Raw genomic sequence first — 26995 nt, forward strand, 5'->3', positions numbered from 1 at the left:
GATGCATTGTGAGAGATGGGGATATCCTTGGGGCCAGTTCAAATTTGCGGCTGAGGCTTTTAGCTGATAAAGTCAGCAGACAAAACGTTTGACTTACAACACAAAGAAATACACCTGGATTGCATCAACCACTCATTTGAATGGAAGGTTGGTGTGTGTGCGTGGGGTGGGGCGAGGATGGGTAATCCTGGAATAATCAAGGATAGGTGGTTGATCTCTCCCCGGTGATGTAAAATGCTCTGAAAAAAATAAAAAAACAGCTGTGGTGCATACAGCCTGACATGTTATAGGTTTTACCTTAAGGCTTTCATTTAATAGATTACACACATTTATGTGTTATAATTAAGTGGCTATTCCAAGTAACCCACATAAACCATATATTTTAATAAAAATGTATCCATCCCCCAAAAACTATAAATCTAAGTGTATCCCGGCTGGAAAAGACGGTAGAAAAGAGTACATACAGGCACACACAAATAAATGCTCAGCGTGGTGAAACTCTTTCTTGTGCAGGAGTTAGAGCTGGGAGTCAGAGTCTGGAGTCAGGCCAGATGGGTTTATTGCTTGCACTCTCAGACCCTGGCAGCTCTGATTAGGTGAACAGTAGAGGTGACGGGAGAGCGCGAACCTGTTAATATATATCAAGGCTCTCTTGAGATGGAAACTGTACTCTCTATAATGCTAACGCTTAGGTTATTCTGCAGCTTCATTATATTGTAACAATGCAGTGAGCATTCCATGGCATTTCAGCCTTAGACCAACCTTTGTGATTGTATACTTTTAGACTTTTACATTTACCTTGCATTACACATGAACAATTAACTGTATTTCTGCCCATTGTCCCAATACCGTCCAAGCACTCGTTGCGATTTGAACCTTCATCTTCACTTTCAGAAGCAGCACTGTGAAATCTGTAAGAAATACACTGGTATATTATATGTTTTATTGCAATAAAGACAATATATAAGTGAGCTATTGGATTTTAAAGTGTGCAAAGGGGTTGCATTCACTATTGTCACTGTATTCCATGGTAGATTCCTTCCAGCTCATCATTTGACACATAGAAAGAGTTAAACACTTACAGAAGTATAAATCTGTGTGCCAACATATATTGTGCATTATTATACTGTTAAATTGATTACTTGTGTGGTATTTGTTATGTAACATTTTGAAAAGTTATTATTATTGTGACTGTGTATTATGTAAATCCTTGTTCTTTCTTTCGCAATAGCTTGCTTTCAAGTTAACCACATAAGCCGTAATTATGTCAACCCCCCCCCCATGCACTCTGTGGGAAGGATATTTAAACAGCTTGTGCAAGATGTTTGTTGTAATTTGGTAATGCAGATCAAGCCATAGTTATAACGTCTTGGTGTTCAATGACTGCCTGAACTCATGATTTCTAAAGGCTCATTGCAGATGAGCATCTCTGCAGCGGTTTGAAGGGAGAGTCTTTATTGAAGACGAACATGTTGTAACAAAAACATTTCTTCAATAGGGTTGTCTTTGAAATATCCAAATTGAAGCATAAAATAAAAGCAAAGAACTGAAAGATCTTCAGCAGAAGAACAGGGAGCCATTGATTATATGGCTAGAGAAAATATTTCTCCACTGCAATATGGAGATGTATCAAGGGAGATGATTTTAGAGGACTGCAATGACCAAGCAACTAACATAAAACATAAACACAAAACGTATTTATGAAGAGAAGCAATTCCCTCATGTCCTGACCTTATCAAGGTTTCCTTGTATCTGTGCATTGGGAATTAAAACCATGTTGATCTCAGGCCCATACATAATGATGAAGTACATTTCAATGTCTCCTACGGGGACAAGGTCACTTTGAAGACATGTTTCATGTTTCCTTTTTAATAATATGTATTTTTTGCTTCCCAGTCATCCTGGTTATCGTTTAGTGTGGCTATAGCTGAACCTTGCTTAGTGGGACCTGAGTAGCTTGGGGGCGTCTTCTGACTTATTTCTGCTCTCATGAGTCATTAGGAGCAGATCTCACTGTGGTTTAGATAGACTCCACCTTAGCCATCAAAGGTAAAATATTTTGCTGTCATGGAAGAGCTGTGAGAGGGGAGATGAAGAGGGCTGTTAAAGGCGTGAAGGTTAGGGAATCACTTTTGGGGAATAATAAAAGTAATGGGTCATTGCAATAGGTCTTAGTAAAGCTCATTATGCAGTGCTCTGGGTCTCTGAAACCCACAGGGTAGAGCTTTCTTTCAACAGACCAAATGAGTCTTTCTCATGGTACTTTGCTCACTGCCTGTAGTGCACTGACATACTCCTCTGAATGTTGAGTTGCTGTACTAAATAGATACATATGCTCTGGTCACATGCTTTACTGTTAAAGCTACCTTTAACAGCTGGTAAATGTTAGTTCAGTCTCCAGCAGTCATTTGTATAATAGCTTGGATTTGGCATCTTTCGTAATATCCTTATGTTCCCTTTCAATTCGAATGACAACCATTACCGAATGGGAAGAGCCTCTCTGACCATCAATCTCTGAGCAAATATACAAAAGCTGCCCTATCAAGGCCCTGCTGTGAGGGGGAAGTCCCGCCCACCTCCTGCTGGGACATTCTCACAGTAGCACATCACCATTTTCTCTTTCATCTCTCTGAAATAGGTAGTACATTGCTTTTGCTTTTACGTACCGAATTTGGCTAATTTGTTGGATTTATCCACAAATTAAAGATTAATTCACGATAAGTCTCACTCAGGCGTGTCTAGAAGAGTGCCCTTGCTTTATTCTCGCGTCAGTTTTCTGGCTAGAGCTGGTTTTGACCCCTCTGAAGAGATTAGCGAGCAGCCATTGCTCTTTTCACTACACGAGGCCTCATGTAGTTGTTACACTGTGTGAGAGCTGTTGCGGTGCTGTAAGGAGACCCAGCGGGCTCACGGCGTCGTCCTCTATGCCTATTTAATAGGCCACAGTGACCAAAAAAAAAAAGAAAAAAAACAGCTTGGGCCTAGCGCCCCTCTCAATCCTCGAGCTTTCCTAGCGCGGCTGCTCTTGAGCTCAGCGACCACGCAGATTGAATCAGCTGCATACCCCGGCATCGACCGTGGTTTTTCCCTCAGATCGCGAGGTTGTGAAAACAGCGCCTAACCGGTCCCGATTGACTTGGCACTGGTGTAAACATCTTCGGCGCCGCCTACAGCTCGGCCCCGACAGTGCCTACCATCGGCACCGACCTTTTCTCTGCGCAGTTACATTTTCCCCAGCAATTAGCGCACAAGCATGTGCTGGTCTGGATGGACAACACCAGTGGTAGCCTACATAAATCACCAAGGCGGCCTGTGCTCACTGGGCCTTCACCACTCAACGCACAGACTCCTGTCCTGGATGCACAGAAACTTGCATTTCATCAGGGCAGTTCACCTCCCCGGTGTGGACAACAAGGCAGCAGACCTCCTGTCCAGAGGAGCTCCAGACAGCTCGGAGTGGAGGTTGCATCCTCAAATTGTTGAGCAGATTTCAGAGAGTTTCGGCTGGCACGAGTCGACCTCTTTGCCACAGCCGAGTCCACTCATTGCCCTATAGTTCTCCATGCAACGAGACGGGGGTCCCCTGGGAGTAGATGCGCTAGCTCACCCCTGGCCACAGGGGCTCTTGTATGCGTTCCCTCCACTACCATTTACACCCCTGACACTAGAGAGGATCAGGGTGGAGAGAGCACAGACGTCCCTGGTTTGGTCTCCTCTCCGACATGTTGTCGGATCAGCCGTGGCAGCTTGCAATGTGCAAGGACCTCCTGAGCCAAATGGAGGGGCTATTATGGCACCCGAACCCAGCCCAGCTCCAACTCTGGGTCTGGTCGTTGAACGGAGCCGTCTATTCAGACGAGGTTTGCCAGATACAGTAGTAGAAACACTACAGTCTGCTAGGGCGCCGAGCACTAGAGCTCAGTACTCATACAAATGGAAAGTTTTCCAAGACTGGTGCCTTGCCGAAGATCATGATCTGGTGACTTGCCCGATTGAGACGAAATTAACCTTCTTACAACACCTGTTTAATGCCGGAAAATTAAGGTGCACTTTGAAGGTATACCCGGCGGTAATATCAGTGTGCCATGACAAAATTGACTTGGTGTCCCCTGGGGCACATTTCTTAAAGGGGCTTGGAGGCTTTGTCCTCCCATGAAAAGTATGGTCCCCAAGTGGGATCTAGAACTGGTACTGAGGGCCCTTATGGGTCCCCCATTTGAGCCCATGGCATCAGCAGAACTGCGCCCTGTTTCATTAAAAGTGGCATTTTTAATAGCCATTACGTCTTCCAGATGAGTAAGTGAGCTTCATGCTCTGTCCATCGATGACACATGTATGGCTTTCACTGGAAGTTACTCGTGGGTAACTGTGACAAAGTGCCCGCCCCTGTGTGTTTTTTCTGTATATGTTGCGTGTGGTGTGTTAAATGTTGGTGTATAGTCATCGGTTCTGTGGGATATAAATGGGTCTGTGTAACACAAGTGTTTAAAATGTATATTTGTATTTAGGCACGAGGATTGCACAGCACTTCACGTGCAAGTAAAAAGTAATAATATGTGAGCACAGGGAATTGCACTTTATTAATTCACGTGCAGTTGTACCGCGACTCCTGTTGAATGATTGATTAGCAGTCGAGTCTCGGTACAGCTGCATAAAAGCGACATGTTTTCACCCACTTGGGGTTGTGTGTTCCATGAGTGGAGAACAGGATTGGAGATGGAGGTAAAGCTAATAGAATAGTTAAAGTTAAAAATAATAGTTAAAGTATCTGCTCACCGTGTTTGTCTGTATAGTCCGTTTTGTTTGTCTTTTTGTTTTGGCGACGAGTGCCATGTCCTGTGTTTTTGTTTGTTACAACCATTTATTTTCTGTCTATTCTGTTCACTTATTAAATGCTGAGCGAAGCCGTTTACTCAGCTCCATCAAACTCCACCTCTCTCTTTTTATTTTCCTGTTTCTGGTTGGATGTCCCCCACTCTGGCCGTCTTTGTGGCAGTAACATTAAGAACAAATCCATCCTTTTTGCCAAAGGTGGTATCCTCATTCCATATTAACCAATCAGTGGTTTTGGATACTTTCAGATCTCCCCCGCACGAGTCAGAGGAGGACCGTAGACAACACACACTATGCCCAGTTCAGGCTCTGAGCTGTTATTTGGATAGAATGGCATCCTGGATTCAGTCCAACCAGCTGTTTGTCTGCTATGGGTCCCGCTCTAGAGGTCAGGCCCTATTGAAGCAACGTCTAGTGCACTGGGTGACAGATGCGATACTAGATAAGAAAATGGCGATGTGCTACTGTGAGAACGTCCCTCTTCAGCAAGAGGTAGGTGGGACTTCACTCTTTCAGCAGGACCCTGATAGGGCAGCTTTTGTATATTTGCTCAGAGATTGACGGTCAGAGAGGTTCTTTCCATTTCGTAATGGTTGTCATTCTCTTGAATTAAGCTATCTACTTTAAATCAAGTCTGCAAAAGAATTTGCTATGACTGCAAAGAAGACACTCTTAAGCCAGTTATCACCATGTGGATTCCAATAAAATGGCTGGGCGTTGTTATTACAATATTTGTATGGCTGATGCTGTTTGCTGGTCACTTCATGTTGTGAAAAAAATGACCCTGTCTTAATACCATGTACCTGGCTTTGTCATATCAGAAATAAGAAGTGGATCAAGACAGTTTCTCACACCAAGTTTATGATTTGGGCCACTCACTGTTGCTTGTTACCATATGTTGCACTCGTCTGCAGGGTTTGATACCTGACTGCATGCATTATCCCAGGAACAGGGATATAGTTGATATGTAATTACGTTCATCCCATATATGACACTGGAATACATTGTTAACACAAGTGTGACCCTGGCTTTCTGGAGCAAGGGGGGGGACAAGTTTGTTTTGCAGTTACTCCTTTTACACCTCTTACATTTTTGTTTTTAATACCAAGTGAGGCGTTCCTGTTTTCTCTAAAAGCAAATTCTGGTTGTGAGCAATTATTCCAGGAGGAGTAGAAATGATGTATGGCATTTTGGATTACATGCTGTCATGAGAGGCCTGTTGAAAATTAAATGCATTTAGAACTAGTTGATGTTGTTTACAGCTTTTGGGCATTTTCTCTGCTAAATGTTATAAAAACAAGACACTTGGAAAAATTGGGATAAGGAGTTTGTTTGACCCTTCTGGATTTGCAGGTTGCAGTGGGCCAATTCACAACACAACATGGTGCAGGAGATTAAAGACTGGATCCTAATATGCATTAAACTAAATAATCAGGGCTTCTGTGGATTACTGCTGCTTAAATAATATAATTCAATAAGCACCAAACATGTAGAGTATGCTATCTGTACAGTGGATGCTATTTTGTGGTATACATTCTTAACTGGTGTTTTCTGCAATATGGTGGAGATTGAATGCATGGTATCCTATTTGTTGTTTGCAAGGGGTGTTATAATGGTGGTAAGCGAGTCTTTTTATTCTTTGCTATCATTGAGCAGTAAGCCGGATATAGCAGATAGTAAAAGAACGAGAATGGACTGTACTACTGACTCGCTCGAGCAGTTACAATCCTGGTTGAACTTCATCACCCCTTCATCAACGAAATGTTGCAACGACTGTATGTGTTGACAAAAGGTTCTGTTTTATTTGTTTCTCCAAACTTCAACTACTGTGAAGGCAAGGATGTTTACAGTGTACTGTACTGGCTGACAATATTTTATTGGTGTTAAATGGGTGGCTAAACGACACATTGCAGACTGTGAGGGAAAATAGTACATTTTTCCTCTCTTTTTAGATCATTTCACTTTGGCGTAACAGTGTGTAAATTTAGGGCTGCCAACTCAAATATATTACCTAGAGCCTGGTGAGAGTTATTTTTGAACAAGCTCAGGCTCTTCCTTTCTGTGTTATTAGGATCATAGATTGAATCTGTATTTTAGCTTAATCACTGAGCTTACTTTTATGTAGACTGCTATGGGTGCATCTTGTTAAAATAGATTTCTTTGGATATTGACTGTCTTGTAAGTCCCAGGCCCAGCCTACAGTACACAAACTGCCTCCTGACCTCTCCCAGTACTCGACTGGTTTCATTCCACACACAGAGGAGAGTACAAGCTCCACTCTACAGCCAGGGATGGGGTGTATGGCTTTCCATTGTTGAGGTTAGGGTAACCTAGGGCTAGGCTAAGGTACATGTTGAAGTGCAAATGTAAATGCCAAGGCCAATGTTCCTGTACAAATAATTTTCTTCTAACTTAAAGGTATCACAGTACATGTCTTCCCAGGAAGATAATGGATTTGGGAGGGTATGTCACACCTTCAGTTCCAGACTCTTGCATGTCATGAAGGTGAAGTCATGGCAATAATGGTTGTGTTTAATTAGTTAATAAGCGTGGGTATGTCTTTTATCTATTCGTTTATTCAGATTTGACTAGCTTGTAATATAAACCCTATTTCATGAGCTGTCACAAAGCCTAATTGTACCTGTGCTTCCCAAGATAGCCCTATTCATGAAGTTTACAGATTTGGCAGCTCAGCAGCTCTGGCACTCTTTGGGGTCTTTTGCAATTTAGATAAATAATGCATTAAAGTGAAGAGCGCTGTGGGGGATTATCTTGCTGGAATGTGAAAACCACACACATGGTTTCCTTCTATTTAAACATGGGCCATACCTTATAAAGGTATACTGAGGCATACCAGGGGTGACAGAAAGGAGCTGGCAGAAATGAAAAGTATAGGATAGGGAGTGTAGGAAATAAAGTGCTACTGACTGGATCCAATTAATACTAGTTAAAGCATAATTAAGCAATATATTTAGCGCTGGCGGGTGTATGAGAAAATAAACCGTTTTCAGAGTGTGTATCCAGAGTTGCACACAGCGAGCTCTACAGTTATAGGAATTATGCAACAAGTTTTTTCAACATCCTTTTAAAAAGTCAATTTGAGTGTCGCAGGATGCAATTTGCTTTGCCATTGGTGCCTGTCAACAGCAGGACTTAACATATTCATGTGTATAGCTGTTTCGTATGTCTTCTAGGATTTTTTTTGTAAAGAATTTGCATTTATGTATGACTGCTGTTTAAAAATATTTGGGACTTGTAACCTTGATGTCTTAAGTATATGACGTTATTTTTACTTATTCACTTCAAAGTCTGTTGGATGTTCTCTCTTTTTGGATTTATTCTGTCCTACTAATGTCTGACTCACCACGAACATTTATCTTGGTTTGGGTCTCTGTCACATAGAAGACTTTAGTTTTGGCAGAATATCATTTTAAATGGTTGAAATGCCTCACACTGTTTGAGCAGTTCTCAGACTCAATAGGTTTCTAGATTTTTTTTATCTTTGATCTGCACATCATTCATGTACAAGTGTTTCTATTGCATTTGTAGGTCAGTGTATTGTACATATTGAGCTCCTCCCAACTGGAATACACTTCCAATTTCCAGTGGAGTGAATTCTCCTTCAAAACAGGCTTCAAGCCAGCTGCATTAGCATTAAAAGTGTGGGTGGATATTTGTTTTTATGTGTCTTACCCAATAGTTGACTTCTGTGCCAAGAGTTACTAATAATTACTGAGGCGTATATGCAAGACATGACTTAGAAAGATTACTTTTTCGATATCTATTCATTTGTTATAAGCCTCAGTTAATCAGTTGGCTTCTGTCCAGCTCAATTGGACAAATCCCTGTTAAATACCAGTAAATAAAGAAGAAATAACCTCTGCTAAATTATTTTGAAGAAACAGTCACAGTAGGGAGTTTGGTGGGAATTAACAAATACATTTGCATGTTAATGGTGTTGAAATGCAGATTTGTCTGAAATACCTTCAGTTTCTTGTTTGATGCTCATTGATTTGCATATATCTAAAACAAATGAATTGACAGTGTAAACGAGTTCAAGATGTAGAGACTACATGATGGTTACCCACACATGACTGTCATGGCACTGCCTAGTACAGTGGCTTGCGAAAGTATTGACCCCCCTTGGCATTTTTCCTATTTTGTTGCCTTACAACCTGGAATTAAAATGGATTTTTTGGGGGTTTGTATCATTTGATTTACACAACATGCCTACCACTTTGAAGATGCAAAATATTTTTTTATTGTGAAACAAACAAGAAATATGATAAAAAAACAGAAAACTTGAGCGTGCATAAGTATTCACCCCCCCTAAAGTCAATACTTTGTAGAGCCACCTTTTGCAGCAATTACAGCTGTAAGTCTCTTGGGGTATGTATCTATAAGCTTGGCACATCTAGCCACTGGGATTTTTGCCCATTCTTCAAGGCAAAACTGCTCCAGCTCCTTCAAGTTGGATGGGTTCCGCTGGTGTACAGCAATCTTTAAGTCATACCACAGATTCTCAATTGGATTGAGGTCTGGGCTTTGACTAGGCCATTCCGAAAACATTTAAATGTTTCCCCTTAAACCACTTGAGTGTTGGTTTAGCAGTATGCTTAGGGTCATTGTCCTGCTGGAAGGTGAACCTCCGTCCCAGTCTCAACTCTCTGGAAGACTGAAACATGTTTCCCTCAAGAATTTCCCTGTATTTAGCGCCATCCATCATTCCTTCAATTCTGACCAGTTTCCCAGTCCCTGCCGATGAAAAACATCCCCACAGCATGATGCTGCCACCACCATGCTTCACTGTGGGGATGGTGTTCTCGGGGTGATGAGAGGTGTTATGTTTGCGCTAGACATAGCGTTTTCCTTGATGGCAAAAAAGCTCAATTTTAGTCTCATCTGACCAGAGTACCTTCTCCCACATGCCTTTTTGCGAACACCAAACGTGTTTGCTTATTTTTTTCTTTAAGCAATTTTTTTCTTCTGGCCACTCTTCTGTAAAGCCCAGATCTGTGGAGTGTACGGCTTAAAGTGGTCCTATGGACAGATACTCCAAACTCCGCCGTGGAGCTTTACAGCTCCTTCAGGGTTATCTTTGGTCTCTTTGTTGCCTCTCTGATTAATGCCTCCTTGCCTGGTCCGTGAGTTTTGGTGGGCGGCCCTCTTTTACCAGGTTTGTTGTGGTGCCATATTCTTTCCATTTTTTAATAATGGCTTTAACGGTGCTCTGTGGGATGTTCAAAGTTTCGGATATTTTTTTTATAACCCAACCCTGATCTGTGCTTCTCCACAACTTTGTCCCTGACCTGTCTGGAGAGCTCCTTGGTCTTCATGGTGCCGCTTGCTTGGTGGTGCTCCTTGCTTAGTGGTGTTGCAGACTCTGGGGCCTTTCAGAACAGGTGTATATATACTGAGATCATGTGACAGATCATGTGACACTTAGTTTGCACACAGGTGGACTTTATTTAACTAATTATGTGACTTCTGAAGGTAATTGGTTGTACCAGATCTTATTTAGAGGCTTAATAGCAAAGGGGGTGAATACATATGCACGCACCACTTTTCCGTTATTTAATTTTTATAATTTTTTGAAACAAGTTATTTTTTTCATTTCACTTCACCAATTTGGACTATTTTGTGTATGTTCATTACATGAAATCCAAATAAAAATCAATTTTAATTCCAGGTTGTAAGGCAACAAAATAGGAAAAATGCCAAGGGGGGTCAATACTTTCGCAAGCCACTGTATGTGTGCTGTGATTTCTTTCTCAGTTTGAACCCTGACATTCATATCAGCCATTTGGAAGGTCATGGGGTTAGAATACTGGCTTACAGAGAAGCTGGTCTATGACCCCAAGACTAGGAGCCCTGCTGTCTCATGGAACTAGGAAATATAACCCTCCTTGCAGTAAAGTCATTATAGGCTTGTGATTCACAGAACCCGCTGATAGGTTACACAGTGCCATGCTCAGGAAATTGGGTCTTTTGATACAACACTTGTGAAGTCACATTGAATAGTTCCTAGCAACGGACTCTGCTTCACAGCATTCAAGCAATAGCATTTCTAATGTCCAAGAAGTGATACCCAATCAGCAGGTTACTTCCATACACTGTCATCACACCAGGTAATGCTATGTGATGTATATCAGTAATAAGATTAGAGATATCGCTTGAGGTGGTTGCTTGAAAATAGAACTTATTTGTTGCCAGTGAATCTCCTGTGCATTGTTTTAAATGTTACACAAAGTGGTTTTATTGATGTGTCAGTTGCAGGAGTCAGAGTTAGCTTGAGCATTGCATCATGTATTTAGGCTTTTAGTGTCATAGAGACGGCTAGAGAGGTGAGCTGCAGTGCTGTCCAAATCACAAAAATAATTTAGTTAGATGAAAGGTATAGCAGATAAAGCACATCATGATAGCATGCAAGTTAAAAAAGAAAACAATTAAATTGGTTAACTGTGTGTATAAAATGTGCTTTTCCCTTTCTGACCCTTTCAATAGAAAAACAGGCATTGCATCATTCAGTGGAAACGTGCTCTGCAAAGAAAATCACTACAAAAGCAACATTTAGATAAATAAAATCTCAGGAGGATAAAAGGGGGAAGTTATTTTAGTCGTAACACTCAGATTAATTTCAGATGCACAGGGGTAATAGATAAGAAATAAGAGCCAGGGGATTCAATTCACTTTTCAGCCACTATCTCCCTGTGTGACCTTGAACCGGGACCTTCTTGTGCTGTCAAACTGGACAGAAGCAGGGAGCAAGGGAGCGAGTTTCTGCATCTCTGTTATAACAACACTTTCTGCTTCCCTAGTCTTTATCATGTCCTTTTCTTCCTTCCAGGATATCCCAGTCTGCTTTAAGATCGAGTTGCTGCAGGAAGCCCCAATTAGACAGGGGTCCTGCGCGCCAAGGCCAATGGCGAGCCCCCCCAGTGTATGTCCTGTGGTGCTTTGTTTGCTGTGAAACGGGCCATTCAGGTAGTGTGAGCGGAGGCTGGGCAAAAGGATTACTTTCCACTGCGTGAGTACAATTACTGCAGACCTCTTCACATGCACTTGGCACAGGGTTGACAATGCAATGCACTATCAAACAATTTGGCCTGCTAAAGTGTCTATGAATGAACTAAACAGAGCACTTGTCAAGAGTACCCCCTCTCCCCCACCTTAGTTTCTGAATGCATCTGGTATTAAGGATCGGTGGCACTACTGCTGGTTATCTTCCTTCCATCTGAGGCTCAGTCTGATAAAATCATTCAAATTAGAGGTTCCAGTTCTCCATCGGATCTGGGAGTACAATATCTTTTGGAATTAGTATTCAGCAGCAGCATCTTGTTTTCAAAGGCGCTGGAAGCAACACGGCCAAGTAACTATCCACACTTGCAATTTATGTCCCATCTTTGCCTGTAATTTTCATACGCCAAAGAAGAGGATTATTCAGACCACTAGCCATAATGAACTGCCACAGAGAGCTGAAAACCTCTCAGTAAACACTTTGAAATGGGTGTTGATGCTAGTGGGAAAAACCTTAATCGATTATGTTGACTTAACCAGCTACCCTATTTGAACCAAAATCCAGTTATGGCAAATGTCACTAGAGGCAGCCATTATTCAACACCAGCGCACAGTTGCAAACACAAAGCAATGTAGAAATAACTACTAGTAAACCCTTTACAACATCAAACAGCTGTGATTCACCTTTTACATTAAAGAATTATACTGTCAGCTAGTTCGATAACCCATCCATCAAACGACGCCCATCAAACATTATTGAAGTCCAAAAGAAAATGTGTGAGGCTTCACTTCCATGATCGGATTCAAGTGTTACATTGCAGTTGTACAATCTTTACTGAATATGAGCAAAAGAAAAGAATAGTGAAGAACAAAACATTACAATAATAATCATCTGCATGGATGTCAAATAAGTCTGAATACATGCAACTGGGTGTGTGCGCTGCAGAAATAAACCAATATTATCTAAGTAGTTGTGTACACTGCCAAGCATTGATTAAGACAGCTGTATGATAAAGCAAAAACGTTTAAGCCCAATTATTTGCCTTCTCATCAATTTCAAAGCTATAACTTAATTACCGCTGCATGAAACACAGCTTTATGCATATCTCATATACTCAGCTACTTGCACAAACAACATTGACGTACAACTCGAATAGCAGAAATACAAAGCTACTTTACATACAAACAAGCAAAGCTGTGTGAAGCATGCTTACATTCTGAAATGAAAGTTCAGCTGCTTAACATTTACTTGCCTTGACTGATTTTTAAAAAGAATGTGTGCTCTTTGAGTAAGACATGCTGAAATGTCATGTTCTGAAATACCAGAGTGCTCCTTTGTTAATTGATGAGAAAGGCTATACCTTTGCCAGCAGGGTTTATTAGCTGATACCGGTAGCCTGAGCCAAGGACTCGCCCTGAAGCTGGGCTAGCTGTGAGTGACTTGTGAGAAGCGAGTCAGGTCTTTTTTGCCTCAGAATGTACTGCTCTGGTTTCCTTTCACAGATGGGCCTGACGCAGTCAATGTTATCCAAACAAACTGAACTACAAACAGTTTATGCTCCAAAGACTTTTAATGCCTGCAGAGATTGCATTACTGTACTGGGTAATGTGGAAGGCAGAGACCCCTCCTCCTGGCTCCCCTGTCATTTAGTATTCCTATTTACTGTGAGCACATAATTAAAGTACCTTCTAATGCACCCGCTATTATTCACATCTTTGCATAGTAAATCATTTTGAGAGTCTGATTTTTGTTACTTTACTTGAAACTGTTATAGGTCGGATTATTTTTTTTTTTGTTAAAGTAACAAACTTATTAAGCTAAACAAAACTGAGCAAAAACCTATTCAAAACTAAAAATCCATAATAGATACATTATAAACACACCACGTATGGCACTGAATGACTACAGTTAGTCTAACATGAATGTCAATTCAACTATTTTATCACTGCATTCATTTTCAATTTATTTTGCTCCAAATGAGTGGAGAGAGACAGCATATGGATGTATTAAATAAGGAGTAACACAGGTGGCACCTCCAGCTATGAACTTGTTTTTCCTTTCCGCTTTTCAGTATGTTGCTGTATTTATTATGTTATTTTAAAAAACAACATTGGAAGTTGAATAGAAATGCCATGAAAGTAATATTTACTGTACATATATTTAAGTTATTGGACATAAACCCCATTCATTCATTTATATGGATTTAAAAAATTATTTAAAACACACACCAAGACAAAATAGCTGTAATCATTTTATTGGAATAAAAACAGGCACTAGGGAAATACAACTAAAATAAAGCCAAATAGTCAACCTTTTCAAACAATAGTTGGCAATTAGAAAATTGGACATTCCAAATCAAAAGATGAAAGATGATAAATTAAAATACACTGCTCATTTGACAGTATTGGACAGTTTAAAATAGGAGACATGTTTAAACCTGATTTCAATCCGATCACCTTAACGAGCACCTTGGTTTATATTGGTTAATCTTAGCAGACACATCAGCACTTCATAGACCGAAGGTTGTTTTAAAAAATATTGTATCAATGTCGCTCTCCCTTACTGCACAAATAATTGCACTTCTTAACTCTAGAGTTGATCATAGGCTACAATGAGTGATGCACTTGTCTACAACCAATGTCCTTATTGACGTGTTAGGATTACAATGAGTTCTGAATAATACCACACAATTGCTTTGGTCATGGTTCCAAATCCTTGACTTGATGCTTCCGAAAAGGAAGAAATGTGTGATTGAGAGGAGGAAGTTGCTTGAAAATAACAGCTTGCAGGGAAGTTTGGGTGGAAGCTTTTCACACTCGGTCCTGGGGACCCCCCTGTGGCTGCTGGTTTTCATTCCAAGCGAGCTCTCAATTACTTAACTAGACCCTTAATTGAACTGATAATGTCTTTAATTAGACCTTTTTACTTGTTTTCAGTTCAAGTTACTTATCAAATGTTATAGCTAACTTGAAAAATGCAACTGTTCAAGAGCTCACAACAAGTAAATAGGTCTAATTAAGCAAATTATCAGTTCAATTAAGGGTCTAGTTAAGTAATTGAGAGCTCGCTTGGAATGAAAACCAGCAGCGAGTTTGAGGAGCCCTAAAACTGACCAATGGAAATTACTACCATTGTGGCCGATTTTCTTTCATACAGGTAAAGTACGCATGCAACATTTTCTTTCTTGTTTTTCTCTAAGCTTTACTGTATTCACCAAAATTAGAGAACTTTGTTAAACTGAACAGTGTTCATCTTACTTCGGCACACAAGACTTAAAAATAAATAAATAAACACAATACCTGGAAGTTTGCTTGGCTGTGCTCCCATCTTTACCAGATTACTTTTTATTTGTAGTGAGCCTAGTTAAATGTATTTGCACAGCCGGGTTCTTTAAAATAAAACACAGTACACTCCCCCAGTGACTTTTGACGTATGGCAAGAATTTCCGAGGTTAGCCAGGTTTAGAAAAAAGCACTGAAACGCTCTTTATTTCAGTGGCTAGCTGTGGGCAGCTAAAGCCGGTAGTGCCAGGCAGTGGAAACAAGTCATTGGATGCATTGTTTTCAACCTTTTTTTTTTTTTAACATTATGGTAAGCAGTTATATCTATACTTCACTTGCGAGTCATACAGTTAAATAGGGCTTATTGTAATAAGAAACCATCAAAAAGGCTTTTCTATTACTATTCAATGTTTTGACTCAATAACAGAATGGTTTGTTTTTTTTTATAGCTAGATATATTGAATGTTTATTTATTTTGTACAATAAAATCACTTTTCATGTGGTTTTACATTCTTAGAATTGGTAGCACAGAAAAAAACCAAAAACATTTCTTTAAAAAAAAAAACAAAGAACTAAAGCAGATCAGTTTAATGGAAAAATATAAGATTAGCATTAAGTATCATAAAGTGTCTCACCATTAGATCTGGTGCATTACCAAAGGATGGGCCAGCTGGACTCCATTACTGTGTGCAGCAACATCACTTGGTAAATCAGGTCCTTGCTACGGATACACAGAATGACTCAAATCTATAAAAAACTAAATACAGTGGATTTCCTGCTAGGTGAAGAACTTATATTTTATTGATTTAACAGATGGAAATGAAGTACATAAAAATCCCATGGCTAGTTACAGTTTCCAGGGTTCTTCAGTGAATAATGCAGCCTTGGGTGTGTCCTTGGTCCAGTCTACAAGCACAGGGCTTAGGTATCTTCTGCGAGGTGCGCTATCTGAAGCTGAGCAAGGCCAAAGTCAGAAATGTCTCTCAGGCTTATTTCAAGCTTTTTCTTCTCCAGTGCCTGCCTGTGGATTTAAACAACTCCCTCACACACCCATGTATTCACATTGCATTACTGTGCAAACAAAATGCTGAAGGCCATTATCACACAACATATAGCAACATACGGGCTTTTTCTTTCACCTGCAAGAGACACAAAGAAGTACAATTAATGCCACCCTTACTTAATCTGCCTTTTCAGTTTAAACAAAGAACGGTTTCCTATAAAACATAATACAAACTTAAAGAAGTGCAAACCTTGTTTTTAAAAAGTAAAAACGTGTGGCTATTGTACAAGCGCCAGGACACAGCTGCGAAGTGCTATATTTGAATTATTGCACATCTTTAATGCAAAACAACTGAAAAACCAAAAGATCACAATAAAGGGGGCCTGTAATGATGTTCATTAAGGTTATAAGAAAATGGATGGGTTAGTGCTTTAAAAAATCCCTTGTAGTTTCTTGCAGCACTGAAACATTTACATTTTTTTGAAATCTTGAGGAAAATGTGCCGCAAAACTTGGAACTGTTAGAAGCACTGTATAAAAATCTGTAAAATATTAGGGTGTGTCCCTGTCACCTTTACAGGTCTACCATAATCCATTCTGAGAAGCTCTGCTCTTCTCACTCTGCAGTATTGTTCTCCTATAAATCTCCCACAGAACAAACACCTTTCCAGAGCTACATTCCTTAGTACATGACCTTCCCTGGGACTGCAAATTCAGTGAGCCTGCCGAAATAAAAACTGAAAACATCTTTCACTGCATCCCCAATGATTTTCTGTGTCAACACTTCTATTACGTTCTGCAGTGTATCGGATTTTTAAATTGTTAATAGGGCTGCAATTTCATATTAACGACTTCTTATATTCGTCCTCTGAGAACACACTACACCATGGATCAGGTTGGAGGGTTAACATATGGGTTTCTACAAAAACACTTTTCATGCAGAAAAGAGCCCAGAAAAGAGAGGAGTTTGGTTCTTAAACTCTGTGGTGTGCTACCGGAAGATAAGGGGACACTATAGATATAGTTCCTCAGAGTGTCATCCTTTTTCATTTGACAGCCTCTCCTGTGCCATGATGGTTCTCACTATTTCGGTTGATACCTGAAAGCTAGACCTAGTAAAGCCTTTTGTGGGTCTGGGGTCATATTCGAGGAAATCTGATGAAGAGAACTAACGCAGACTAAACTGTGTTAAAATGCTGCAGTATTTTGCACATTATTATTAATAGAAATCAGAGTAGAATTATTAGTGGAGAAAGGTCAAAGTTATAATTTACTATCATTAAAATGTATTTTTTCCAAAATAGTATTTTCCCCTTTATATGGTGATATGTATTTTTAGTGCTGCAGGAAATTAGTGTTCAGTTTAAGTTGCAAGTGCTATAAAAAACAGAAGGACTGCTCAGATTTGCATAATTCTTTAATTGTGGAAAAGTAAACTTTTCAGGGTGTGTTGTGTGTCATAAATCTTTCAGCTATACCATCTACTATTTTTGCAAAATTTGGGCGTCGACAACAAAGGATTTATGTATGTTACATGCATATATACCTGCTTCTAAAAGCTACAGCTGTTTGAATACACTAGAATTTGTAAATAATAACTTAAGAACAATTAAATAATTCAATTAATCTATTTACTTTATTTACCCAAATCCATATTTACAACAATTAATCTCAAATATACAAATTCACATAATTCCCCATGTGCAGGGCTTCCATCCTGTCACAGCGATGCATTCAATATATACTGTAGTTGCTACAGATTTCCAATTTTCCTATATAATTTATCACTGCAAGGCTTTACCAAACGTTCTACCTGCGTGGCAGTCAGAAGGTTAAATAAATAGAGGTTAATGAATTAGCTATGCACTTTGGTTTGTACAGCATGAAGCATAGTTCATTGAGACCACAGCTATGAAGTCTACAACTCTGGATACAGAATTATTAGGATGTATCCTTCCTGAATCCATACTAAACATTGCAGACATAACGGGACTTACTGACCTATCCTGGCACACTTCCAGAATATTCCCAAAATTCTGAAAAACAGAAAGAACAAAAAAAAAAAAAAAACAATTAATAAAACAAACACCACCTTGCTAAAAATCTACAAATATCAACTAATCTGGGAAGGCTAGGCTGAAACAGCCACTGTAAAAAACACACAGGCACAAAATCACGTTTGACATTTCAGAATTCCTCTTTATTTACATTTAATTTATCGTTTTTACAATTTATGGTTTGCGGGCAAAGCCAAAGGTGACCAGCGTTTCACATGTAAATTACTACCAAACACAGAGCAGACAAGAGTGGTTAAGATCACACTCTGCCTCGCTCATATATATTTCACTAAGTCAAAGTACCATGTAACATGAAGAACTAGATTTAATCTTACAAAGATTGCACTTACACGTACCTCACTCCCAGTCATGTAAATAGAAACCTTCAACACAGACCTCAGAAACTGACTTTCTAATGCAGAGCTTCTCAAACTCAATGGTGAGTGGAACTACAGTGTGTGGTTAGTATCTTAAATTTGCCCTTGTGTCCCAGCTCACAATTCCTCCAGACACAGTACTGTATGTTGGCTACTTAAAGATCATTTGGAAATCTGCCATGCAAGAAGAGTGTCTGTTCCAAAGACACTGACAGAAACATCTTTGCACAACTGCATTTAAAAAGACATTGGTCTTTCTGCAACTGTATCGTATAATACTATAAATAAAAGTACTTGTCTTAAAATTACTTTTTACACAATTAAAAGTTTTAAGCCTTGGGGGTCCTGTTAAGAACATAAGTGCTCGTCCAGTTCCTAGTAGCTACTTACTCTTAAAACTTTGTTGGGTCTTACCGTAAAAAAGGGCAGATCTTAAAAGGAACCTACAGGCTCAGTATACAAAACATGGCTGGTCAAACCATTCTATACCCGTACCACAATTGTAAAGAAGTGTTTCTCTCCCTCTGTCCCAAGCCTATCTCCACTTAATTTCTACCTGCCCCTGGTCCTAGGTCCTGTGCTGTGTTTGAAGTACTAGCTTGGGGTTAACTTCTCAACTCCTTTTAAGATTTTAGAAGACTTCATGAAGCCCCCTTCTCATTTTAGTACGAGTCAGAGTTAGAGATGGTGTTCTAATAATTGCAGACGAGCGAGTGCCTGAACATTGATGGTCATCTATTCCCTGTATTGGCCTCCCTTATTTCCTGTGTGCACAGAAGAGCAGCTGTACCACTTACTAATATAGGACTCTGTGTTTAAATGATCCAGCTCTTGAAGCCAAGGAAAGCTACACAAAGGCAGCCAAGGCTCATCAATGAACAGTCTAGATAATTACCCATATTCTAAGCTATAGAAAGCAATTCATAAGAATCTGCCAGGCAGTTATAAAAAAAAATAAAGGTAGCTGTGTAAATAGCCACATTACAGTCTGACTTGTTGTGAGCTTGTGGCTGAACACTCTTTCACTCCCTAGACTGCAAGAACATTTTTTTACAACAGTTAAAAACAATAAAATAAAATTATATATATAATTTTTTTTACAGATACTATATTTAAACAGCATAATTGCTCAGCTTCACTAAACAACAAATAGTTTGATTATTGTGACTATGAGAAAATTAAGACAGCAATAAAATGAAATTTTATAATTACATTTTTTCTGTAGTCAATTTTAAGTTTGCAATACAGTATTGGTATTCATATGGGTGTGTTTGTTCATCTTTATGACCACAAGGGCTTTTCTCAATGGAATAGTATAAAGATTTTTATTAAAAGATTATTGCTACCTCAGTCTGTACACCAGCTGTCAGATATCAGTGGTTCACCAGTCTAAGGCATAAGTCTGATCATGGAGGAGGCAATGACAAAAAGAAAACAGAATAAATTACTATAGGATAAATACATGAACTAATTTTGGCTGGTGATACTACAGTGTAAGGAGCTTTTATCAACAGGTCAAGTAAGTAAAACATAAAACAAAGTCAGCAGCTACTGTTTTATTTAGTAATGTCAGCCATAAATGGTACATGTGCTCATTGTTTGCTTTGCCAGATTGGGTCATTGTCTAGCACTTTCATCAGTGGAAAAGTAATACCACAAATCATGAACCTTACACACTCTGGATCTAGGTGCTGGGGAAGAGCAACAGATGGTACTCTGACTGCTACATGCTCTCAGAAGTGGCCATGACTGGGTGGATAACAGAATAAACTGTTGCACTGCCAAGGAAGCAACCTCAAGTCTTGTGTATTTTTTTACAAAAATAAATCTCGTTATTTTTGTTTTAACTCAGTCCAATGAGAGACAAATAAAACAGAGAGTATTAAAAGGCTCCGCTTAGCTTAGAACAAAGAGAGGTGGTAAAATAAGCTTTGAGGCTAATCTTATACGTTATAGCATTATCATACTCTTCACTGAGGCGTGAAGAAAATAAAAATCCCAATGCTGGGAAAGCGCAGGACTGCATTAAAACAATGACTAGCTAACGTGATATTATCTTTAGTCTGATCAGTCTTGATTACTGATTTTAATGGAAAACGTTTAGCATTAAAACCGTGTTTCTGTCAGTCATCTAAAGATAAAAAGGATCAGTACCAGAAGCAAATACCAAACCAAGGCGATACAAAATGAATGGGAATTTAAGAAATCTTTTTTAGTCCACAAAGGAAACTGGACAGAAGTGGAAGTGTGGAAAATGCAACGACATTCATACTTCATCGTGGAATCATATGAGGCATCGTCTAACATCACTTAGAATTTGAAATGCCAATCAATCATTTTCCTGATCTGGTAAATACCTACTTTATTTGCCCAGGTAAACCAAAGTGGAAATGTTATTTCCAAAATGTATTCAGTCAGCCTTTGATGACTTCTGACAAGAAAACAGCCCAAGATGCAACTTCTTAAGACCAGAAGACCCAGCAGCGGTATGCCTACAAAACAGCTTCTGACAGCTACTGTTTGCTGTCTTGTAACTACACCAGGTGGGCTGGGTTAAACCAGATGGTATCTGACAGCCAGCCACCTATTTTTTCAGATCAAGATATATACATGCTCCATTAAAAAAAAAAAAGTGTATTTCTATCTTTAACTATAGAGGTATGTAATTAGCCTACCTTTTAAAACTGTGGATACTGATTTCTGGTACTTTACATCTTCTAATTTAGTCCACGTTTCTACATTAATTGCTATATCATAAGCTTTAAACAGAAAACGGGTGACATTGAAGTGGTTTTAAAAGAAAGCATACTTTATAATGGGAAACTGTTCAAAAGCTAGGTAATCATACAGGTGTTGGCAGTCTTAGACTTAATTTTGTGTTTGTTTGCTATTAAGATGGGTTTGTTCTTAGAGATAGATCCTCTGGCCAAGAACTAAACAACTTTCTTTTTTTTTGTTTTCATTTCTAACCGATAACAGATACAGTAGGTATCTAAACTCAATTATCTAAAATGTATTATCGCTTGAATCCACTCTTTTGCAAACAGTAGTACAGGCATACATGTGAGGTTTCTAAACAGTAAAATCTCTGTAGTTTAAACTAGGGATGCACCTGAACAACTGCCCCTTGGACACTACATTTCACTTAGCATAATGTGAAGCTAAACGACTCAAATCCATGTCATTAACTCACCTGAGTGATTGTAAAGTACAAGTGGTGCGGTACAGACCATGAAAAGTAAAGGGCACTGATTGAACAATCACTGGCAAACAGGACAAAACAGTCATAAGAACAGAAGATGTTTAAAAAATGTATGAATGAGAGGAGGCCATTTGGCCCAATAATGCTCACCTAGTTCCTAATTGACTGATCTCAATCAGGTCTTAAAAGGGTCCAATAATTCAGCAAGTCCTACAGTAAGTCTCTCTCCACTTAATCCCCAACTCTGTCCTCAGGTTATGGTTTCCGTACTGTGCCTGAAGTATGTTAGGGTCAACTCATTTAAATTTTACATTTTTTTTAAACTTCAATAAAGTTCCTCCCTAATTCTCCTTTGTTCTCGGCTGAAGAACTTCAGATCCTGCAATCGGTCCTCACAGCTCTTTCCTTTAAGCCCTGGGACTAATCTGGTTTTTCTTTGTTGGACTCTCTAATAGTCATATGCAGATGAAACGTTCATTTGTTATCAAAGTTATGTAATGTATTTTATAAAATATAAACCCTACAAGATTTATTTTTTAAATAAAAAACAGTGTGCCCAATTGCCTTTCCACCCAATGTGTAATGTCCAATAATTTTTCTCCTCACCGCAGCAATTCCGCACAAAGCTCAGGAGAACAAGGTTCAGTAGACATCCTCTAATCCCATGACTCAGCCAGCTTCCTCTTTCACACCCAGGAACTCCACGAGCTACTAACCTCTGCATGACAAAGGCCAGGTGTCCGCTCTTGAGCTCACTGAGCGCCTGGCCAGCAGGGTTCCCTGTAGCACGATGAGGTGAAACAGTCCCCAACGGTTTTGCCTCCCTAACCCACGGGAGCACCAGAGCCACTGGGACACTCCCTTTGAAGTCCACAGCGAAGACCAGCCTACTTTGCACAGCCAGGACACAAACCTGAACTGTATGACTCCCCCTGCGGCTGTGCTTTTACCAGGTGAGCCACTCGGGAACCCCCCCCAATATAAGATTTTTAACATGTTTAATATACATTTCATTTTAGAGGAACAATTGTGCACTCACTGACTAGCGTATAGGGGATTTCAGAATTGCTGATAGACCACAAAAACTTCTGTGTTGTATGCTATGTTTTTTTTAAACTCTAGGAACTTTGATGTGTTTATAATAAAACAAACCAAACCACAGTCCATGTGGCTGCTGTAACTGTCAATGAACTTGCCCTTACCCGGATTTGTTTTTATCCAGAATGCTGGGAGCCAGGGCTCTGATGTAAGCGCAGGTACATATTAACAGCAGGATGACCGTCAATAAGCTCTGGAAGTTGAAAATGGCAGACTGCAAAACAAACAGGCAGAATTGAGGATTTAAAGGTTTAACAAGGAATAGTATTTTTTGGTTTCCATTATGGCAAAAAGATAACATCTCTCCAATATGCGTGCAAGACTCCTTTCTGTGAATGGGGTTTAAAAGGGGATGAAAAGTGCTATCTTTTTTCTAACAAGCATGTGGTCTTCATGAAATAAAACTGCAATGAACATTCCCAAAAGTAGTGAAGGCATTAGCTGAAATGCTGTTTGACAATTTGATGAGTACATTTCTGGAAAAAGCGTGACTTTACAAAGTGCCACCCCTGAGAAGAGGGGTACATGTAATTTAGGGAAGAGGGGTACGTGTAATTTAGGGAAGAGGGGTACGTGTGGGGAAGGGAAAGTCTTGAACTTTATGTCAGTACTGTATTTACGGTGTGCATTTCATGTGTCAAGATCGAGGATCATACCATAATGATTCCTTTTAAATACTATCAAATAAACACAAATAAATGTATCTTGAAAAAGAAAAAAAAAAGGTTTGTTTTAGCTTTCAAATAAAGATGTAGAAACTCTTGTTGTCTTTACACAGTGCAATTAATTTGAAACCTTATCATGTAGGAAAAAAAAAAAAGGTAGTATTTTTGCAGTCTTGAGCCTCTAGGATACCCTGTAGTGCTGATGGGGTTTTTCCTAGAAAACCCTTGAAAAAAAACCCCACATTTTTACATTCCTGAATCCCTGCCAGAATAGACCCTGCTGTGTCTGTCCTGCTCCGCACTGCTATGGTTCATCAGACTCTTCCCCCATCATCATTTAATTCCAAGAAGTGTCTCAGGGGCAAACAGATGTGCCATTATAGTCATAAAAGATGGTGACGGTGAAGGTGATGAATAGGACTCCAAAGGGTGGCTGATCTTTCCTCTGCTCCCAGTCTCCAGAGACTAATGCAAATTTGTTACTTTTTTTTCAGACGCCACTATATTTCTTATTAATAGTGTTGTCACAGCTGGTGACAAAGTTGAAAGTTCAGTTTGTCAAGGCAGACAAACAAATGTGGAGTTTGCAGTGGAATCTAGGGCTCACCACGCAGCAGTGACCCCTGTGGCGGATAGGGCATCTGTGGTTCCGCAGTGGAGCCACCAGATCTGTGTTGTCCTCTGGCGCGATAGGTCTGGCTGTGGATCCACAGCATGTAAAATTACAGATTGGCAGGAGAACGTCTTGTGAGCGGTGAGCCGAGGATACAGATAATAATTGGGCATACCAAACTGGGGAGAAAAACCGGGATAAAAAATTGGCGACGGCTAAATTTATAAAAAAAAAAACGTACTCATTCAAATAAATCTTCATAAAATGTTTTGTAATAATGGGAAAGAAAACAAACATGTTTAGGTAACAGTCTTATGTATTTATTTTTCCAATCCTTCTACACAACGGTATTCATGAATCACGTAGAGAATTAGACAGCGTTATAATTCTGACTCGACATATATGGCAAGCCATTGTAACATGTAATCCTCAATTGCTGATATCAGCAATTTTAACACTGATATCAGTAATGTATTCCTGATATCAGCAATTCTCTTTTTGATATCAACAATTCTCAATGTTATTTTTTGATATCAAAAATAGAATTGTTGATATCGGAAACAACTGGATATCAAAAACAGTACCTTTTATTTTGATATCAAGAATGGCATTTCTGATATCAACAATTATATTTCCGATATCAAAAATGCATGCTAATGAACATCCGGATTCAATTTTGGACTTCAAAAACGTGTACTAATAAGACAGGGACTTCCAGTCGACACATTTGTAAGCACATTATCCTGGGTATGCCAAGATGGGCGATAGTGTTGATAACACTATGTAACACAATTTTTGTTCCTGGGTAGTAAGTGTTATTTCCTAATTGCTTGTGCCTCAAAAGTATAGAAAATGGCTATCATTCCCCACAAACTTTGCTTTTGTGACCAGGACAGTGATATTTCAAAATATCACTATTTCCAATGGGAAAACGGGCAAATGTGTGTCTTTTCATTCACATAAAGTCAGAAAAAAACAACATATGAATCAGTATAATCGTAAATCTCGAAAAACTACTCACTTCTAAATCTTTTGTAGTCATTTTTGTATTACTTTAGTATAAATACATGTTAATTTGGATTCATATGTTGTTTTTTTCTGACTTTATGTTAACGAAAAGACACAAATTCGCCCGTTTTCTCATTGGAAATAGTGATATTTTGAAATATCACTGTCCTGGTCACAAAAGCAAAGTTTGTGGGGAATAATAGCCATTTTCTATACTTTTGAGGCATAAACAATTAGGAAATAACACTTACTACCCAGGAACAACAACAACAACAACAAAATAATAATAATTGTTACACGGTGAAATGTTTCTGCTGTATTAAGGCGCGTTTTTCATCTACAGAACGGACATGTCTAACAGTAACGAAGCATCAGAGTTTGTGACTTTAATACGAAGGTCTTTTCAAAGACGAAGAAAAAGCGATTTAACAATTTATTGTATGGTCATAACACATTGTATAACACATTTAAAAAAAAAAAAATGCTTTAGCTGAACATCACTACTTCTGTTTTAATTATCTGAAACTATATAAGCCTCGCCAGTTCCAGTCCTGCCTGGAAGTGCATTTTCTATGAATTGCTGTTGTCCATGTCACCAGAATTCTCAGACATTTTGCCAAACACAAAACAGACATACAGACCAGGTGTAATTCATCACCTAATTAGTATGCATTTCTGATATCAAGAATTCAAACCGGATGCTCATTAGTATGCATCTGATATCAATTATTCAAACCGGAAGTTCATTAGTATGCATTTTTTAATCTCATGAATGGCATTTCTGACATCAAGAATTGTATTTTTGATATCAAAAATACGATTACAATATTGATATCAGAAATGCCATTTGTGATATCAATAATGCCATTCTTGACATCAGCAATTGAGAATTAAATGTTAAAACGGCTTGCCAGGGGGGCATGTAATCATTATATTGGATGGTATACACTGTACACACCATCAAGACATCAAAGTGCATTTCTTGTGTATTTATAAATTATATGCAGAGAGATAAACTATCTGATTATATGAATGCATGAATACAGACACGTACAGCAACAGGTACTTAAACTACAGTAAATTACACTATAACAGACAGGCGTAGTAGGTCGCTACTTTTTTTATTTTAATTATTTGTAACTTTTAGCGACGATGGCTGGGCACAAGAAAATAACAAATTGAAGAAACGTTTTACGGCTGCATAGTGTTTTGATGTTAAACTTTATTAAATGCTCCTGTCTACGATTTTCTTGATTTCATATATTCAGCAAAACAGGTCGTCTAATTAGCAAGCAGTTCTGTCGGTTTTCATTAATAACATGGGGAGCAATAAACGACCCGCTGTAGCAATAGGAATGAATGATAAATATCGTGCAGGTATTATTTCAAAAGGTTATAAACAGCACATTTCTTACCATAGCGAAAACGCTCTTACAGCCACCTCACACTTCCTGTGTGTCCCTGAAAATGACGTAGATTATGTGCCTACCTATGATTGGCCAGTCGGCCATAGTAATTCCGCGCTGAACTATTAGTCATTAAATTCTCTTTTTTTTCCCATTGGACAAGAAAGCTACACAACTGATGACGATTTTTTCTACGCATTATGATTCGGTCGATAGGTGCTTTTCAACGTTCTACTTTCTAGCACCCGGAAGACTATGCAGTTTAAAGGTAAGGTGCGTTATCAACGTTAACACTAAGTGAACAACTGTAAACATAAATGAGAAAACTTGCAAGCACAGAAATAATTAAATTCTATTTTCTACTGATGCATTTGCTGGAGGCGGAGCACACTGTTTACGTTGTCTGGCTGCATGGTTTCTGGTGAGGCTAAGCTG

At 39.1% G+C, this 26995-nt stretch overlaps 2 protein-coding genes across 3 annotated transcripts in view; one reads left to right on the forward strand and one right to left on the reverse strand.

The window, feature by feature from the left end:
- Positions 1-15911: 15911 nt before the first annotated feature.
- On the reverse strand, positions 15912-26654 carry tmem167a (transmembrane protein 167A). Its single transcript, XM_041244733.1, has 4 exons — positions 26570-26654; positions 22973-23082; positions 18136-18170; positions 15912-16271 (listed from the first exon to the last, which is right to left on the reverse strand). Exons 1-4 carry the CDS (start codon positions 26570-26572, stop codon positions 16201-16203), a joined length of 219 nt encoding a protein of 72 aa, XP_041100667.1. The 5' UTR covers positions 26573-26654; the 3' UTR covers positions 15912-16200.
- A 114-nt stretch (positions 26655-26768) lies between these two features.
- The window catches only part of xrcc4 (X-ray repair complementing defective repair in Chinese hamster cells 4), a 136271-nt gene continuing 136044 nt past the window's right edge, over positions 26769-26995 (forward strand). For both annotated transcript variants that reach the window (XR_005949912.1, XM_041244748.1), the window contains exon 1: positions 26769-26828. The gene's annotated coding sequence lies outside the window, so the exon portion shown is untranslated. The remainder of the gene's footprint in view (positions 26829-26995) is intronic.

Source organism: Polyodon spathula, chromosome 1 (genome assembly GCF_017654505.1).
Source record: "Polyodon spathula isolate WHYD16114869_AA chromosome 1, ASM1765450v1, whole genome shotgun sequence".
NCBI classification, from domain to species: domain Eukaryota; kingdom Metazoa; phylum Chordata; class Actinopteri; order Acipenseriformes; family Polyodontidae; genus Polyodon; species Polyodon spathula.

Bases quoted from the DNA above. Each gene is read 5' to 3' on its own strand.
- tmem167a (XM_041244733.1), bottom strand. The intron at 18,171-22,972 runs GTAAGGGCAAGT...TCTGTTTTTCAG, and splicing joins CTGGATAAAAACAAATCCGG to AATTTTGGGAATATTCTGGA. The intron at 16,272-18,135 runs GTCAGTAAGTCC...TGTCTCTTGCAG, and splicing joins CTGGAAGTGTGCCAGGATAG to GTGAAAGAAAAAGCCCGTAT.